Genomic DNA, 15,532 nt, shown 5'->3' with positions numbered 1-15,532 from the left:
TCCCGTGGGCTCACCACCTGCAGGAGGGGCCAAGGGGGTCGGGTGCATTGTGTGTTGGGTAGGGGCCGAAGGCAGAGACCTTGGCGATCTGATCCCCGGCTGCATAAACTGGCTTTAGGGACATGGAATGTCACCTCTCTGGTGGGAAAGGAGCCTGAGCTGGTGCGCGAGGTTGAGAAGTTCCAACTAGACATAGTTGGCCTCACCTCGACGCACAGCAAGGGCTCTGGAACCAGTCAGAGGGGTTGGACTCTCTACCACTCTGGCGTTGCCGATGGTGAGAGGTGATGGGCAGGGGTGGCAATTCTGGTTGCTCCCCAGCTCAGTGCCTGTATATTGGAGTTTACCCCGGTGGATGAGAGGGTAGCCTCCCTTCGCCTTCGGGTGGGGGGACGGATCCTGACTGTTGTTTGTGCCTATGGCCCAAACAGTCAGTCTCTAGAAATGCCTTTTTTCACTTGAGAAACATCACAAAGATCAGGAAGCTACTGACGCGGCATGATGCTGAAAAGTTAGTCCATGCATTTGTTACTTCCAGGCTGGACTATTGTAATTCTTTATTATCAGGGTGTCCAAACAACTCTTTAAGAAGCCTCCAGCTGATCCAAAATGCTGCAGCCAGAGTTCTGACAGGTATTGACAAAAGAGATCACATAACTCCTGTAATGGCGTCTCTTCATTGGCTGCCCGTTAAATTTAGAATAATTTTTAAAACCCTTCTTTTGACCTACAAGGTCCTCAGAGGCCTAGCTCCATCCTACCTGGAGGAGCTAGTGATACCTTATCAGCCCAATAGACCGCTCCGCTCTCAGAATGCTGGTCTACATGTGGTTCCCAGAGTTTCTAGGAGTAGAATGGGGGGCCGAGCATTTAGCTACCAGGCCCCCCTGCTATGGAACCAGCTCCCTGTCCAGGTACGGGAGGCTGACTCCATCGCTACTTTTAAGATCAGACTTAAAACCTACCTCTTTGAAAAAACGTATTGTTACTAATTCTGTAGTTCCAGTTACTATCATAGATAGACAAATTATCATACTTAGGGGGTCGTCTAATCATTAGTTTAACATCTTAGCTGTGCCGTTATAGGCCAAGGCTGCCGGGGTGCGGAAACATGATCACCTGACGGGCCTCTGTCACCCCCCCACTGGGTCATGGTTTCCTCTCCTCTCCTTTCCTCCTCCTCATCAAGCAGACTAGTTATGCTGATTCCTGTGTAGTTTTTCTGCTTCTGCCCCCCCCCATCTCTATTCATTTACAGGTATCGCCGCCTTCGGAGCTGCATGACGACCTCCGGCCCCGCTGACCCACTGTATAAATAGTGTATTTTTGTGTGTGTTTCTGTGCTCTGTGCCTGTCCTCTCCTCTCCTCTCCTTCTCCCTCTTCTCTCCTCTCCCCTCCCTCTTCTCTCCCTCTCCTCTCCTGCCCTCCCCTGTCCTCCCCTCTCCTTCTCCCTCTCCTCTCCTCTCCTCTCCTCCTCTCCTCTCCTCTCTCTTTACCCAGCCGGCCATCAGCAGGAGGGTCCCCCTACATGAGCCTGGTCCTGCTCAAGGTTTCTTCCTGTTAAAGGGAAGTTTTTCCTTGCCACTGTTGCTTGTCTGGGGTTAGGCCCTGGGATTCTGGAAAGCGCCTTAAAACAATTTTGATTGTATAAGATGCTATATAAATAAAGATTGATTTGATTTGATTTGATAAGCGCCAAAATTGAACCCACAAGCGAGCAAAATGAGTAAGAAACAGACGTCTTTTTAAAAAGAAATTGCGTAAAAGAAAAGCCCCAATCAAGAGACGGGAGAAGAGCCCTCTTCCAAGAAAAAGAAAGCTTTTAACAGACAATATCCTGAGATCTACTGAAAATATGGATTTAACCCAGGTAGGTGATTCCCGCATACCAAGCCCACTCTACCCTGAAATCGCCACCACAGCACTGGAAAACCCAGTTGCCATTTCCGACATTCTATCTGTGTGAAGCGGGATTTTCTGCGGTGACTGCAACTAAAACAAAACAATGGAGTAGACTGGGCATAAGCAACACACTTCGGGTGTCATTGTCTCCCATCACTCCCAGATATGACCGTCTCATTGAAGAGAAACAAGCGCAGGGCTCCCATTGATTTGTCTTTATGGTGAGTTAAAATCTTCATGAAAATAAAATGTTCCTTATATTCGTCTTTGTAGCGTATCTGTAGCTTATTTTGAAGGGATGTTTAAACGTTATCGTAGCGAGTAGGAGAGAGTAGCGCTTGTGAGTCTTTGTGGGCACACTTATCCGGCAGTTCAACCCCCCCCCTGGGCCGCAGTAAAATTGTCAAGCGCTGACCAGTCTGTGGTGATAAAAAAAGGTTGGGGACCACTGGATTAGATCACATTATTGCCATAGATGATATCTCTTTAGCCTCTAATCAATAAGGAATCTCAGAGTAACTTTTGACCAAGATCTGTCCTTTAATTCACATACTGTATAAAAACAATCTCTAAAAGCACCTATTTCATTTGCAAAACAATGCAAAGTTTAGTAAAGTACTGACCTGGGATGAGGCTGAAAAGTTAGTCAATGCATTTGTTACTTCCAAGATGGACTGTGGTAATTCAATATTATCAGGATGTTGAAATAATTCTTTATGAAGAATTATATTATACAGAACTCCAGCTGCAGCATTTTCTTCCAGCTGGAGTTCTGACAGGTATTGACAAAAGAGATCACATGACTCCTGGCATCTCTTATTTTGCTACCCTTAAATTAAGAATATTTTTAAAAATTATACAGAACTACAAGAAGCAAAGCCCACTTCTACCTGGAGGAGCTCTCTATAATCCCAAAAGACCACTCCTCTCTCAAAATGCTGGTTTACTTGTGGTCCCCAGTGTGAGGATGAAGTTTTGATCACCCGCGCTGTTCGTTCACTAGACTCAGAGTAACCACGCAAACAACAAGAGTGCCTTGCAAGGGGGAGCCGAACAGCAGTTCAAGCTTCCTCTGTCAACTCCGTTCGTCTGCTGCTCGCTCACCTCTTTTATTGGTGCAAACAGAATGTGTGTCCAAACAAGATCTCATATCTCATTGCCTTCTGACCTCTCCACCCATCTTAACGAACTTCTCTAATCTTGACCAACAGGATACATCTGGATGCTGGGCTTGGTCGTAAGCAGCATCAGTACTTTTGAATTCTCATGTTCTTCTTCTCCTGTCAACATTCCTCAACACTCAAAATGTACATACAATAGCATTTAAAGATAATACTAATAACAACAATAACAATAATTCTTCTCACACCCAGAATCTTTATTACAGAGTTACAGAATCATTAAAAGTAAAATGGGTGGCAGAGCCTTTAGCTCCCTGCTGTAACACCAGCTCCCCTGTCCAGGTAATTTTAGGATTTAAACCTTCCTCTTCGAGAAAGCTTCTAGTTAATAATTCTGTAATTCCAGTTATTATTCTAGTCCGACTAACTATCATATTTAGAGGGTCGCCTAATTATTAGGCTAGCATCTTTGTTATGCTAATGTTCTGGGTGGTCACCTGAGAGTCGCTAGCACGGATACTGGCCAGAGAAGACCGCTGGTTTGAAAGGTGTGTCAAGAAAGCTATCCATGTCAAATTGGAAAAACCATCCTTAAACAGAGGTGGTGGCCTGAGGCATCTTTGTTATGCTGCTATAGGCCAAGACTACCGAGGTACAGAATCATGATCACCTGACAGGCTTCTGTCACCCTACTGGTTCATAGTTCTTCATCTCCCCTCCATATCCTCTACAGGTATTGCCGGCCCATAGCTGTGCACTGACATGCTGAACTCTAACCTCCTGAGCTTTTGGTTTGATTGCTCAGTGTAATTAATGTATTTGCATGATTTATGCCTATTCTCTCCTCTACCTCCCACCTTCTCCTCCCTCTCTGCTCAGTTGGCCATCAACAGGAGGGTCTCCCTACATGAGCCTGGTCCTGCTCAAGGTTTCTTTCTGTAAAAGGAGAGTTTTTCCTTGCCACTGTTGCTTTTTAGGGGTCAGGCCCTGGGATTCTCTGGACGCTATATAAATAAAGATAAAATGAATGTAATTATTTTATTCTTGTCCAAAAAAGCCAAATTATATTGTCCATTATTTAATGTATAAAAGCTACAAAAACAGAACTCACCCAAGCAGGGTGAATGCTTTTTATAATTATCTTCTCTGGCCAGTGCCGGTGTCCTCAAAAGAGAGCGGGCACTCCTTTGAGGACAGCCAATTATGGGTACTGGCCAGAGAAAATCACTGGTTTGAGAGGGGTGTCAAGGAAGCCATCCATGTCAAATTGGAAAAACCATCCTTAAACAGAGGTGGTGGGCTAAAGCACTTCCTATCATCCACATACAATGCAGTCCTCCACTCCTTTCAACAACAAACCAAACGTTCACACCTTCTCAGGAGACCTGGTGACGCACCACCATGTAAGCCAGCAGACAATGGAGAGACACACCAACTGAAACTAGCTGAACAACCCTACGAACGACCCTGCCAACGACTCTCAGGTGACCACCCAGATCATTAGCATGCTAATGGTCCACGAGGGCTATATTTTCAAGCTCTGCCCCCAGCAAGTTCAGAACTGAAAAAGCCTTCTGGAAAGAAGGCAAAACGTCTTCAAAAGAGAAAAAAAACAGTCCAGTTAACACAGAAAAATACCTTGGATAACTATGACCTGGACGATCAAGAATCTACACAGACACCCCACTAAAATGATGTTGTTTACTCATGTATGGTCACTGAGTACTCACGCCCATGCAAATGTGTAGGTAATTTTTGTACTTACTAGGCTAGAGGCTTGCGGCAGAGCACCAGGGCATCGTAGATTATGCACACTCCAAACACAGTTATGCCTGTCTCCTTCACCAGCATGGCACAAGTACCCAGTAACACACTGATGAGCAGACAGCCCACTGACACGGTGGGGGGGAAATCATCCTCAGACAAACATACACCTACACTCCTGAAAAAAGTAACAGAGAAAGGACAAAGCTTCTAATATTGATTATTAAACCCGTCACAGAGCAAGGAGATGGCGAGCTATCAATGTTTTAGACAATTACTGTGGGTATACTGAACCATTTTGTTTTGAGTTTCTATGAGGTAAGAATTACAATACTGACATGAACTGAAAGTAAATTTCTATGGAAAAGTACAGATAAATATCTTGCTGCACACGTACAACCCAGACAGCTCTGAATCATAAAAATATGTAAGCAAACTCTGAAATATGTTTTTACTACAGTCGTATACAGCAGTGGTCCCCAACCTTTTTATCACTGTGGACCGGTCAGCGCTTGACAATTTTACTGCGGCCAGGGGGGGTTGAACTGCCGGATAAGTGTGCCCACAAAGACTCACAAGCGCTACTCTCTCCTACTTGCTACGATAACGTCTAAACATCCCTTCAAAATAAGCTACAGATACACTACAAAGACGAATATAAGGAACATTTTATTTTCATGAAGATTTTAACTCACCATAAAGACAAATCAATGGGAGTCCTGCGCTTGTTTCTCTTCAATGAGACGGTCCTATCTGGGAGTGATGGGAGACAATGACACCCGAAGTGTGTTGCTTATGCCCAGTCTACTCCATTGTTTTGTTTTAGCTGCCGTCACCGCAGAAAATCCCGCTTCACACAGACAGAATGTCGGAAATGGCAACCGGGTTTTCAGTGCTGTGGTGGCAATTTCAGGGTATTCTGCCATGACTTTAATCCAGAATACTGGACCACCAGGTACGATGCTCTCAGTGTGTTCACATTTACTGATGTGGTGGCCCTTCTTCTGCCCATATCATGTTCCTGTTTTTTTTCCTTTCAAAATACTCCAGGGGCTTGTCCTTTAAACTAGGGTGCTGGGTCTCCAAGTGGCAAAGTAGTTTTGAAAGCTTCATTGCCTCATTAGCAAGCTGGTCGCCACAAATTGAGCAGAGTGGGCTTGGTATGCGGGAATCACCTACCTGGGTTAAATCCATATTTTCAGTAGATTTCATGATATTGTCTGTTAAAAGCTTTCTTTTTCTTGGAATAGGGCTCTTCTCCCGTCTCTTGATTGGGGCTTTTCTTTCACGCAATTTTTTTTTTTAAAGACGTCTGTTTCTTATTCATTTTGCTCGCTTGTGGGTTCAATATTGGCGCTTAAGACATAACCAAGAGAATCCGGTCATTTCCAAAAATGTTTTTTCAAAATAAAAGATCATTCAGACTCAGCTAATGCACAAAACGGAAATATTTAATTATTTCTTGTGCGGCCTGGTACCAATTGATCCATGGACCAGTACCAGTCCGCGGCCCGGTGGTTGGGGACCACTGATCTAATCTATCACTGAGAAATTTAGAAACCAGTAGCATAATAGTATGTACAGGGAGGCAGGTATCCAAGACATTGGGGCTCCAAATGATTAGAGACACTTCCGGTTAATGTGTCACATGGAATATAAAATCTATTGCAGAACAGTTTGTATTGTGCTTACTGTTTATACTGGAATAACAACAGTGTTCATAAGTGACTGACACACAAATATTAAACACAAAACCTACAATGGGCAACTTCCCTAAATGACTGAAGGCATGGGGATTCAAATGATAATGCTCATAAAACCACAACTGACACTCTTAAGACAGATACTCTTAAGACAACTGACAGAGTGTTTCTCCCCTAAAAGCCTCAATAATTAAGCAAATGTAAGACAAAATACAATGTTACACACACATGTTTGTAAAATGTTAAACAAAGGTCTTTAATTTTTTTCTTTGGGTCTTTCTTTCATTTGGGAGATCCATACCTGATGTAGGAGAGGAACGCCAATAAGAAAAGCATACAAGCCAAGACGTCAGCCCTTCCCACAACACCAGTCACCTTAAACACAAACGCACACTCGTTATGTTACTTTTTTTGTTACTCTGATAAACTGAAATGCACTTGCAACAAATACTAGTACATCTCAATTAAATTGGAATATCACCAAAAATTTTATTTCAGTAATTAAATTCAAATACTGAAATTTGTGCTCCCACTGTGGCCAGAAAAGACACTGAATATACAGTTGATCTAAACATAATAACAATAAACACAGAAAAAGCAGTGACGTGAGTAAAAGAAAAACAAAGCTGACTGATTGCAGGAAAGTGATAATAGAGGGAGTTAACTGGGAGTTAGAAAATAGGCAGCTGACATCTGATATTCTATTTTAAAGATGCCAGAATTGCCCAGCTATTTTCTTTGGACAGTGCTGTAGTATTCACTATTGAGGGGTAAGTATGATTGACCACTATGTACTTGGTGAACATTTACTGTATTAATCTTAGAACAGAAAATACACTTTAAGATCAGTAGAACTCAATGGGGAAAACAACTCTAGAGGCCACGCCTTGTGTGTGGACTGAGTTCCAAAATCTGCTGTGCGCCTTTGGTGGGTGCACTACTGTAAATGCTCCGCCAATCGATTAGCGGCATAAGGATCCCCTAAAATGCCGCCGGTCAAGCGAGACGCGTATGAATGAGGCTTACTTTAAACTGCAGGCCATCGAATATGCGGCTGAAAATGGCAATCGAGCAATCTTAGTGTTTTCGCTTTATGAGGAAGCGGCATCTCTCCATACGCGTGAGGACAACTGTTGCGCAGCGGCTGCCTGCAGATTACCAGGAGAGGGTGGCCATCTTCCGCACCTACTGCCGCGACAAGATAACCGCGCCCAGCCACATCACCAACATGGATGAGATCCCTCTGACTTTTAACATCCCTTTGACCAACAAAGTGGAGAAAAAGGGACCAGCACGGTGGCGATACGCACAACGAGGCACAAGAAGTCGTCGTTCACCATGGTTCTCGGCTGCCACGGAAACGGACAGAGCGCTGGATGACGGAAGGTGAACACTCCTTCACAAAGACTATGAGGCAGCGCCGGGCAAGTTATGCCACCATAGGCAGGTGGATTGTAGACGCATGGGCTATGATACCGTCTTCATGTATTGTAAGAGCTTTCTTAAAATCAACGCTGAACCGGAACCGGTCGGTGAGTCTGATTCAGATGATTAAGAAGAGGAATTCGGAAAGTTGGACATTGAAATAGCTGTTTGATTCAGATACAGAAGATGAAAACTTTGATGGTTTTGTGGCGGAAAAAAGGATATTTTGTTCAATAAATGTGTCGAAACTCACTGTTTTACTTCCGTTGTCATTTTTTACTGTATGTTTCAGCATGCGCCTAATAATACGGTGCGCCTTATGTATGTTTTAAATACAGAAATAGCACCCATAACTGAGACTGCGGCTTTTAATACAGTGCGCCTTACGGTCGTGAAAATACGGTATATACAAAGGTGAAGGTCTGTCCCCCTTTTCTGGCGATGTTGTGCAAAACCTGTCAGTGATAGTCAGTACAAAGACCGACTATCACTACCAGGTGCAAACTGGTGAGAAAGAGCTCAGCCACCTCCTCTCTATGGATGACATTTGGGTGTAGGCTGTGATTGAGGGAGATAACTGAGCCATACCATGAGGATTTACAGTGATGATAACCAGATGTCTGTAACGCAACAACTGTGGTAAAATGGTAATCAAGACAGGAAAGGAATATGGAGTCAGGCCTTCCTTTGGGAACATAGCAGATATCAGGTAGCTATAAGTACCTTGGAAACTAGCAACCCAATCTCTGTAAAGAAGCAGGCATGTCAAACTCAGTCCTCAAGGGCCACGATCCTGCCGGGTTTTCTGTCCCACTGAATGCATTTTCAGCCTGGTAGGACAGAAAACCCAGCAGGATCAAGGATCAGGTCAAACTCAGTCCATGCCTGCATTTCAGAACAAAAGAGTGAAACATAAAGTTTAGGCTGGTAAAAGTGTACATGGTATGTTATAACCAGAAAGCTGGCATAGTGTACAGCACAGGAGGAGTGGCCAGTCCGACATGGGCCATAATGCAGCAGGGAACTCTATCCTACCAGATGGATTAATGCTTTAAAGTGAGAGCATTTGGGGGAATACTATATCTATTGTGGACAAACTTTGTGTGTGTGTGTGTGTGTGTGTATTACTCACAGCCTCGGTGTGGATGGGATGTACAGCAAAGATGAGTGCTGTGACAAAAGCCAGAAGACCATCTTCAAAAACACAGCATTCGCATGTGTACATAAGTAGGCAGGTTACAGCACAGTGCAAAAGCAAATTGGTGACGTGGAAATAGAAAGGATTCATCCCATGCAGCAGGACGTTCAACCTGATGAACAGAGAGGCAGATAGAGAAAGAGTGAGATATTTACCACAGTGTAAAATCTGGGCAGCAATTTGCAAATGTGTTCAGTTATGGGTACCCAGAATGCACTGGCTGGAAAATATCAGTTGAGTTGAGTTGAGTTTTAATGACAAGAACAAAATCTATTATGTCCAAATCGTATAAAGAGCATAAAGACATGTAAATGAGTGATAAATCTGTGAAGAGAGGTAAACTAAACATTGACAAAGGAGAGTGTCCGGTGTGTAAAGATGAAGTGTATCAATAGCCTGTTTTCAGTAGCAAAGGCATACTGCAGCCGCTTGGGACTAGATGTTCTTGAGAAAGTTCCCAGGCAAAGTATGCTTCATCGCCAAAAACCTTTTTGCTGTTTCAGGTCACTAACCTAATGTCAAATTTTATTTCTGAAGAAAAAAAAATATCACACTATATTGCCAGGGATTGATCAGTGAAAATGAAAACAGCATTTTAATTTTCTCAGAAGCATCATATGTTCACAAAGGCACACAGTATTCTAAAGAATACTCCAAACACTTACCGGTAATCATAATCACTGGCCAAGTTTACATGGATTACATTTAAAAAGTTTATTTGATTTTCAATTACCCTAGATGTTAATACAGTTGTATTAAATTTCTTAATACTGTTACCTATAAGAAATTTTAAAAGTTTACATTCCTCAACAGCTAGCACTTAAAATTAACCAGCTGTTTTCCAATAAGACCTCCCATTTAATACAGTGTTTTACAGTCCTGATTCTGAGGAACCCACAACAGCTAAAAATAAGTAGATACATTATTCAGGACATTAGATGGGCTTAAAAATGAATTGACAACTGTGAGAGGGGAGCCAAGGGCCTCAGAGGACAGGTATAAATCTTGTGCTAATTTAATGAGTAGTCAATGATGACAACCCAGCATGGGTGAAAAGTGATGAATAACTTCAGGCTGGATTTCCAGAATAAGAAAAACTCACCGGTCCACATTACTATGATAAACAGTGATGTAAACTCTCTAAACACCTTTACTTTATCATGGGGAAAATATGTTCCCAGACAGGAAGGAAAATTAAGTATAATAACAGACAAAATACAGATGGAGATACCGTAGTCCAAAATATTAGACAGATTATAATGCCTAGTGACAACGATACAACCAAGTTCACGTAAAAATAAAAAAGAATCTACTGAAGCTTCAAAACAAATGACAAAATTACAAGAACAAATTGAAGAAAATGAAACTATTGTTACAAGTCCACCACAAATGCAGCCCCTTCAGTGCAAATAAAGAACTAAAAAAAAACAGCAGTTTGGGAAACAGCATTCTAGACAAGATCAAACCATCTTCATACACAGGGTAACAAGTTAATTTGGAATAGCAGCCCACTTCACAACCTGCACCCATTCAGCAACCTGCACAGTTGGATGGTTCAAACATAATGACTGTACTGTGAAATGCAACATGTTTTTGATTCAGTCCTCAGTTTTAGTTTCTTTAGTCTGAAGAAGCTCAACTGGCTAAAAACGCTCTTTAAAATAAGACATTTTGACAGAAAAACGCAATAATATTTGAAAACTCAAGCTACATCAATATAGGAAGTAGCATGCCTTAACTCTTCGTTCAATGAATGTTTTTTAGTTTTTGGTTGACTTAACACACAGAAATAAATCATGCTTGACCAAAGTGTAAGGGACATCTGTGTGACGTCACTTCAACGACGAAGGGTTCCCGTTTTCTTGGCCCGGCTAATGTACGGTAGTTAAAGAGCGCATCACTGCTTCGCAGACCTGTTGTTTTTTAAAAGATAACTTAGTACCTAGCAAGAAGAAAAGAACTCACTTGAAGGTGAGGATGCACAGTGGCCTGTAAGATTTGTGGCTTGTGTTGTCTGACATGGGCTTGCCCCAGAAATCGTCGCTGAAGATCTTTCGGAGGCTGGAGTCCGCTCGCACGTCGGGGTTATTGACGATTGCCCAAACGTCGTCGTGCACCAGCTCACCGTGGACAGAGTTGCTGTAGCACAGCGCGCAGAGGCTGGCTAGCACGACGTATCGGCCCGCTCTATACATAGCCCTGGGCCGTCCGTTTACGTGCAGCGGCTGGTGACTTTGCTTCTTGACCATATGCGCTGTCATGTCTGACCCGATTTTCCAAACATTTCACTCGGACAGAAGAAGGAATCGGGTGTGTCCATTATGGTTGCTAGGCTGTCTGTGTCTGTCCGGTGTGATGGAGCGGACGAGCGCTGCTGCTATGCTGCTTTCACGTGCAGTCGGATACCAGGACTCCCTTCGGGACAGTCTATGTGGGTTTCATGTTGTGACACGGTTGCAATTGCAAAATATATAGAAAATCAAACTTTCATCGGCATTGTATTATCATTGTTTTGTGTATTTGTCATTTTAAAGACAGAATGAAACGATTCATCCATCCATCTTCCGCTTCATACGTGCCGAAATGAGGCGAAAGGCGAAATGAAGGAATGATTTCAGAATAAGTTATAAACGGCAATAGCAGAAATGAAAACTGGCCCATACTATATGGGGTAATGGCTGCTTTCTGCTGTGTACGAATACAGCATTATTGCAATATGTGTTGTTTTTTAGTGTTTTTTCCTAATAGTGTATACATGGGTTTAGAAGACGGGATTAAAGGAAATTTATCAAAAACGAAGTCAAATGTATTTCTAGAAAACAAATAATACTCCCTGTAAATATAATCCTGCTTGACTACGTAAGAAAACAAAAACAAAACAGAACATTTTTTACAATTTCCCACCTTGAGAACGTAACACTAGCTAGAAACGGATTTCCAACGCATGCGCAATACTGCAATAGCGGCTGCCTAGTGCGACTCAAAAACTCGAATATGACTAAAAAGTTTTTTAATCACAGTTCAAAAGTGAAATTCGTACATAGCTCCATTGCAATCTGTTAAATTCCAAGTGTTCATTTGGTTTTTGTTGTTGTTGTGGTGGTGGTGGTGAAGATGTAAAGGTCCCCAAGCCTAAACGGTCTCTCAGGCTGATTCAGTAGCCGACACAATCACGATAGAAACTGCCAAGAGGATCACTCACTCTCTGCTTGTGTAGGGTGTCGGTGATCCTCTTGTCAGTTTCCCTTATGTCAGTTTGTGCCCTTTGAAAGAATAACGAACATCTAACTTGTTTGAAAACTTTTCCACTCTCTGCTTGGAGGAGTAAACCTTTTTTTAAATGACCATAGTTTTTATATTCCTTTCAAATTATTCAATTATTAATATTGTTCTGTTAACAAGGAAGTCACTAACAGATTTAAATAGCTCTATATGCTGTGCCCTCTAGAGAGGGCTATAAAGACTGTTGGTGACTTATTAAACATACTACACAAATGTCATTCAACCAGCTCAAACAAAAGTGTGACCTGCTTCTAATTAAGTTTTTCAGATACTTAAAAAAATCACAATTTAATTACTTCTGCTATTACAGCCCCCCCTAATTTATAGAACACAATTTGCAAACTAGGCTGGCTTTATTAAAATAATACATAATTCACCCAAACAAAAAGATCACATGTTTCATGCAAAATGAAGCACTGCAACAAAAACTTGCCTCACAAATTCACAAGAAGTGAATTTTACATCAAACAGCTTCATTAATGAACAAAGATTTTGCTCTGGGGTCAAAAACATTGAAGGATTTTTGGTGAAACTGCACAGCACCGTTTTTTGCTTACAAAAATGGCACCATTTTTTTGTAAGCAAAAAATTGTGATTTTCCCCATGGTGTCTCTCCAAACATAGAAAAGCATTACAAGCACATTTCAATCTTCTCAGGTTTCGATAATGCACAGATTTCCATCATGAAAATGTAATATCTTTAGGAAGGAGTTACTTTTTTCCTCAATTCAGATGGAGTAAGTGATGACTATCGGTGTTATATTGAGACTCTGTCCCATGGGGAATACAAAGAAACTCATCTTTTTGGATTTTCAGATCTTTGTTAATGAAAAATAGGTGTACATAGTACCTTTTCTGGTGTGTACCAAGACTGTCAGGGACAGAGTGGAAGGCAGGTAGTTTTGGACTGTGTCTGAACTTTTCTTATGCATTTCAGTAGGCATTTTATTTCAGGGTTCTATTTTCATCACACAGTTCCAGGGAGGTTGATGCTATCTGATCTTCAAAGGTATGGTGCAGGTGGGAATAATACCCTCTATAATTCTGCAGGGAAGTAAGGTCCCTGCTTTGAAGACTGTGATTTAGAGTTAAAATTCATAATCTCACTTCCCCACTATGTTTCTCACCACCATGCCTAAAGTGTTGGCTTTCATTGGTCAAACGAAAGGGTATTTTCCTCACCAATTTAGCTTGGTGAGAAAAATAAACCACATAGAGGATTACCTCCCACAGTGTGATTATGGAGTTGAAGGCATGTCTACTGATGAACAAAACAATGAAACAAGTTAAGCATTATTAGGGAAATGACATAATCATTCTCTCCAAGGGGTGTATGGAATTTAGAATGCATTCCTGCATGAGACGACCGTTGAACCATTCTGCCCCATCATTGCCTCCACCTGCATGAAAGTATTTGTCACTAACTCCTTTTTTGCCATTGCCTAGTCTTACCATCACTCAACAATACAGCATTAGTGTAAACGTTATTCTTAAGCCAGTATTTAGTAAGTGGCTGCAGTAGGTTTCTCAGACCCTGGGATTTCAGATCCAAGAAATATGGTAAGAAATGGAGCACATGTGGGAACTTCAGGGCTGCTTTTATCAGGGAAGCAGTTAACATAGGAGAAATAGGAAGCTATTATTATTCAACACAGATCTGTGCATCTACAAGAAAAACAACTCTCTACACTTGGAATTTGGACTCAGTCCACCCAAATCAACCCTTGCTCAATTAATCATTGTCCAATAGGAAGGTTTTCAGTTCTGTTTATTGGTTTACTTTACTGTCTGTAAAAAAATAAAAATAAAAAGATCATATGAAGAGGGGGATGCACTCTGGGTTACAATTCGAGGCTGAGCTGATCCAGACAGTGATTTGAATATCTGAGCCAAACATCCTTGGAAACCATTTTTGTTTTTTTTAAACTCAAACCATCAGAAGCATCATGCTGAGCATTGGGCTTTGTGCGTAGAACTGTTGTTCTAGTTCCCAGTTCCCAGTTCTGTTCCCAGTGCCATCAAAGAGAAAAGACAGACCTCAATATCTCATTGCAGTGTGCAGGTGCTACTGGCCTCAGATCTAGAGGATTCTGGGTCGGCACAAGTGATACACAAGCAAGGATGCACTGTGGATCTGTGCACTGCAAATAATCACGAACATAACACGTTACTTTTGCGTGCTCAGCCAGCAGCGATTTAATATGGAGCTGCGCATGTGTTGGGCTGAGAATAAAGTGTTCCTTGATCACTCACAGGAGTGCCATCTACTGCCGAATAAGTTGAATAAGTCTTTAGTCTGTCCAGTCCTGTTGCGCTTTTCAAATCATCCTAAAAATGATCAATTTTGAGGCAATTTCTAACCCCTCGACACAGGTCTCTGTCATCACCCTAGTGATGGAGGAATTTAACGAGGCTCTCCAGTTGAGTTACAGAATAGGAAAGATTGTGGAGGAGTGATAATTTAAGAAGCAGAGCAGCAGCATTTTCAGAGCTTATGTCCAGACATTCCTGAAAGGTGAGCAGGAAGATTCCTGAGGGTTTCCTGAGGATATGGTTAATCAGGATGGGGTTGAAAAATACATTGGGGAATACCTTGAATATCAATGTATTTTGCTGAATGCTGCTAATTTCAATGTTAAACCCAGTCAAAAGAAAGATGTCAAAACTGTTTTTCAACAGCCTCTGAAGGAACTTTGACAAAATATACAATCATACTCAGACCACCTTGATGAGGGACAAAAAAAAATCTTTTGATTTTATGTTTTGAGGCCATTCACACCTGAAAATGTACACTTATAACATACGAAGTGTGTAGGAACCTTAAACTATGAGTGATGTTAAGAAATCTGTTAGGTCCACTTACCACAGCCCCTCTGAATCAATGTGCTGTATCAAAAACACATGAAAATGTAAACTCTTTAAGACAGCAGGAGGGCAGGGTGATGTAAAACCCATCCATGATGTCTGCAGTATGTTTTTATACCTGAGCCTAAGAGGAAACATAGCCACAATCATTACTAGCACCCTTCCCTCGGCTATGTTGTTTCCCATCAGAAAAGCTATCCCCTTTATAGGGAAGCCAGGACGGACTCCAACAGCCCCTTCACCTGACATTAGTTCAGATTGCAGCATGACT

The 15,532-nt window shown here is 42.0% G+C and overlaps 1 protein-coding gene across 5 annotated transcripts in view; it reads right to left on the bottom strand.

Annotated features, from left to right (window-relative positions):
* Positions 1-11,866, bottom strand: part of tmtc1 (transmembrane O-mannosyltransferase targeting cadherins 1) — a 28,273-nt gene extending 16,407 nt beyond the window's left edge. For 2 of the 5 annotated variants that reach the window (XM_029831496.1, XM_029831497.1), the window contains exons 1-3: positions 11,080-11,864; positions 9,049-9,226; positions 6,793-6,866 (exon numbers count right to left, since the gene is read on the bottom strand). In XM_029831496.1, coding sequence (XP_029687356.1) covers positions 6,793-6,866; positions 9,049-9,226; positions 11,080-11,375 — 548 coding nt within the window. In that variant the 5' untranslated portion in view covers positions 11,376-11,864. Of the gene's footprint in view, positions 1-4,789; positions 4,967-6,792; positions 6,867-9,048; positions 9,227-11,079 lie in introns of all 5 variants that reach the window. The other 3 variants (XM_029831495.1, XM_029831493.1, XM_029831494.1) reach the window with 3 other exon arrangements.
* Between the last annotated feature and the right edge of the window lie 3,666 nt (positions 11,867-15,532).

Source organism: Takifugu rubripes, chromosome 22 (assembly GCF_901000725.2).
Source record: "Takifugu rubripes chromosome 22, fTakRub1.2, whole genome shotgun sequence".
NCBI classification, from domain to species: Eukaryota; Metazoa; Chordata; class Actinopteri; order Tetraodontiformes; family Tetraodontidae; genus Takifugu; species Takifugu rubripes.
Note: the sequence above shows the minus strand (reverse complement) of the source record. Positions and strands in the feature narration are given on the sequence as shown.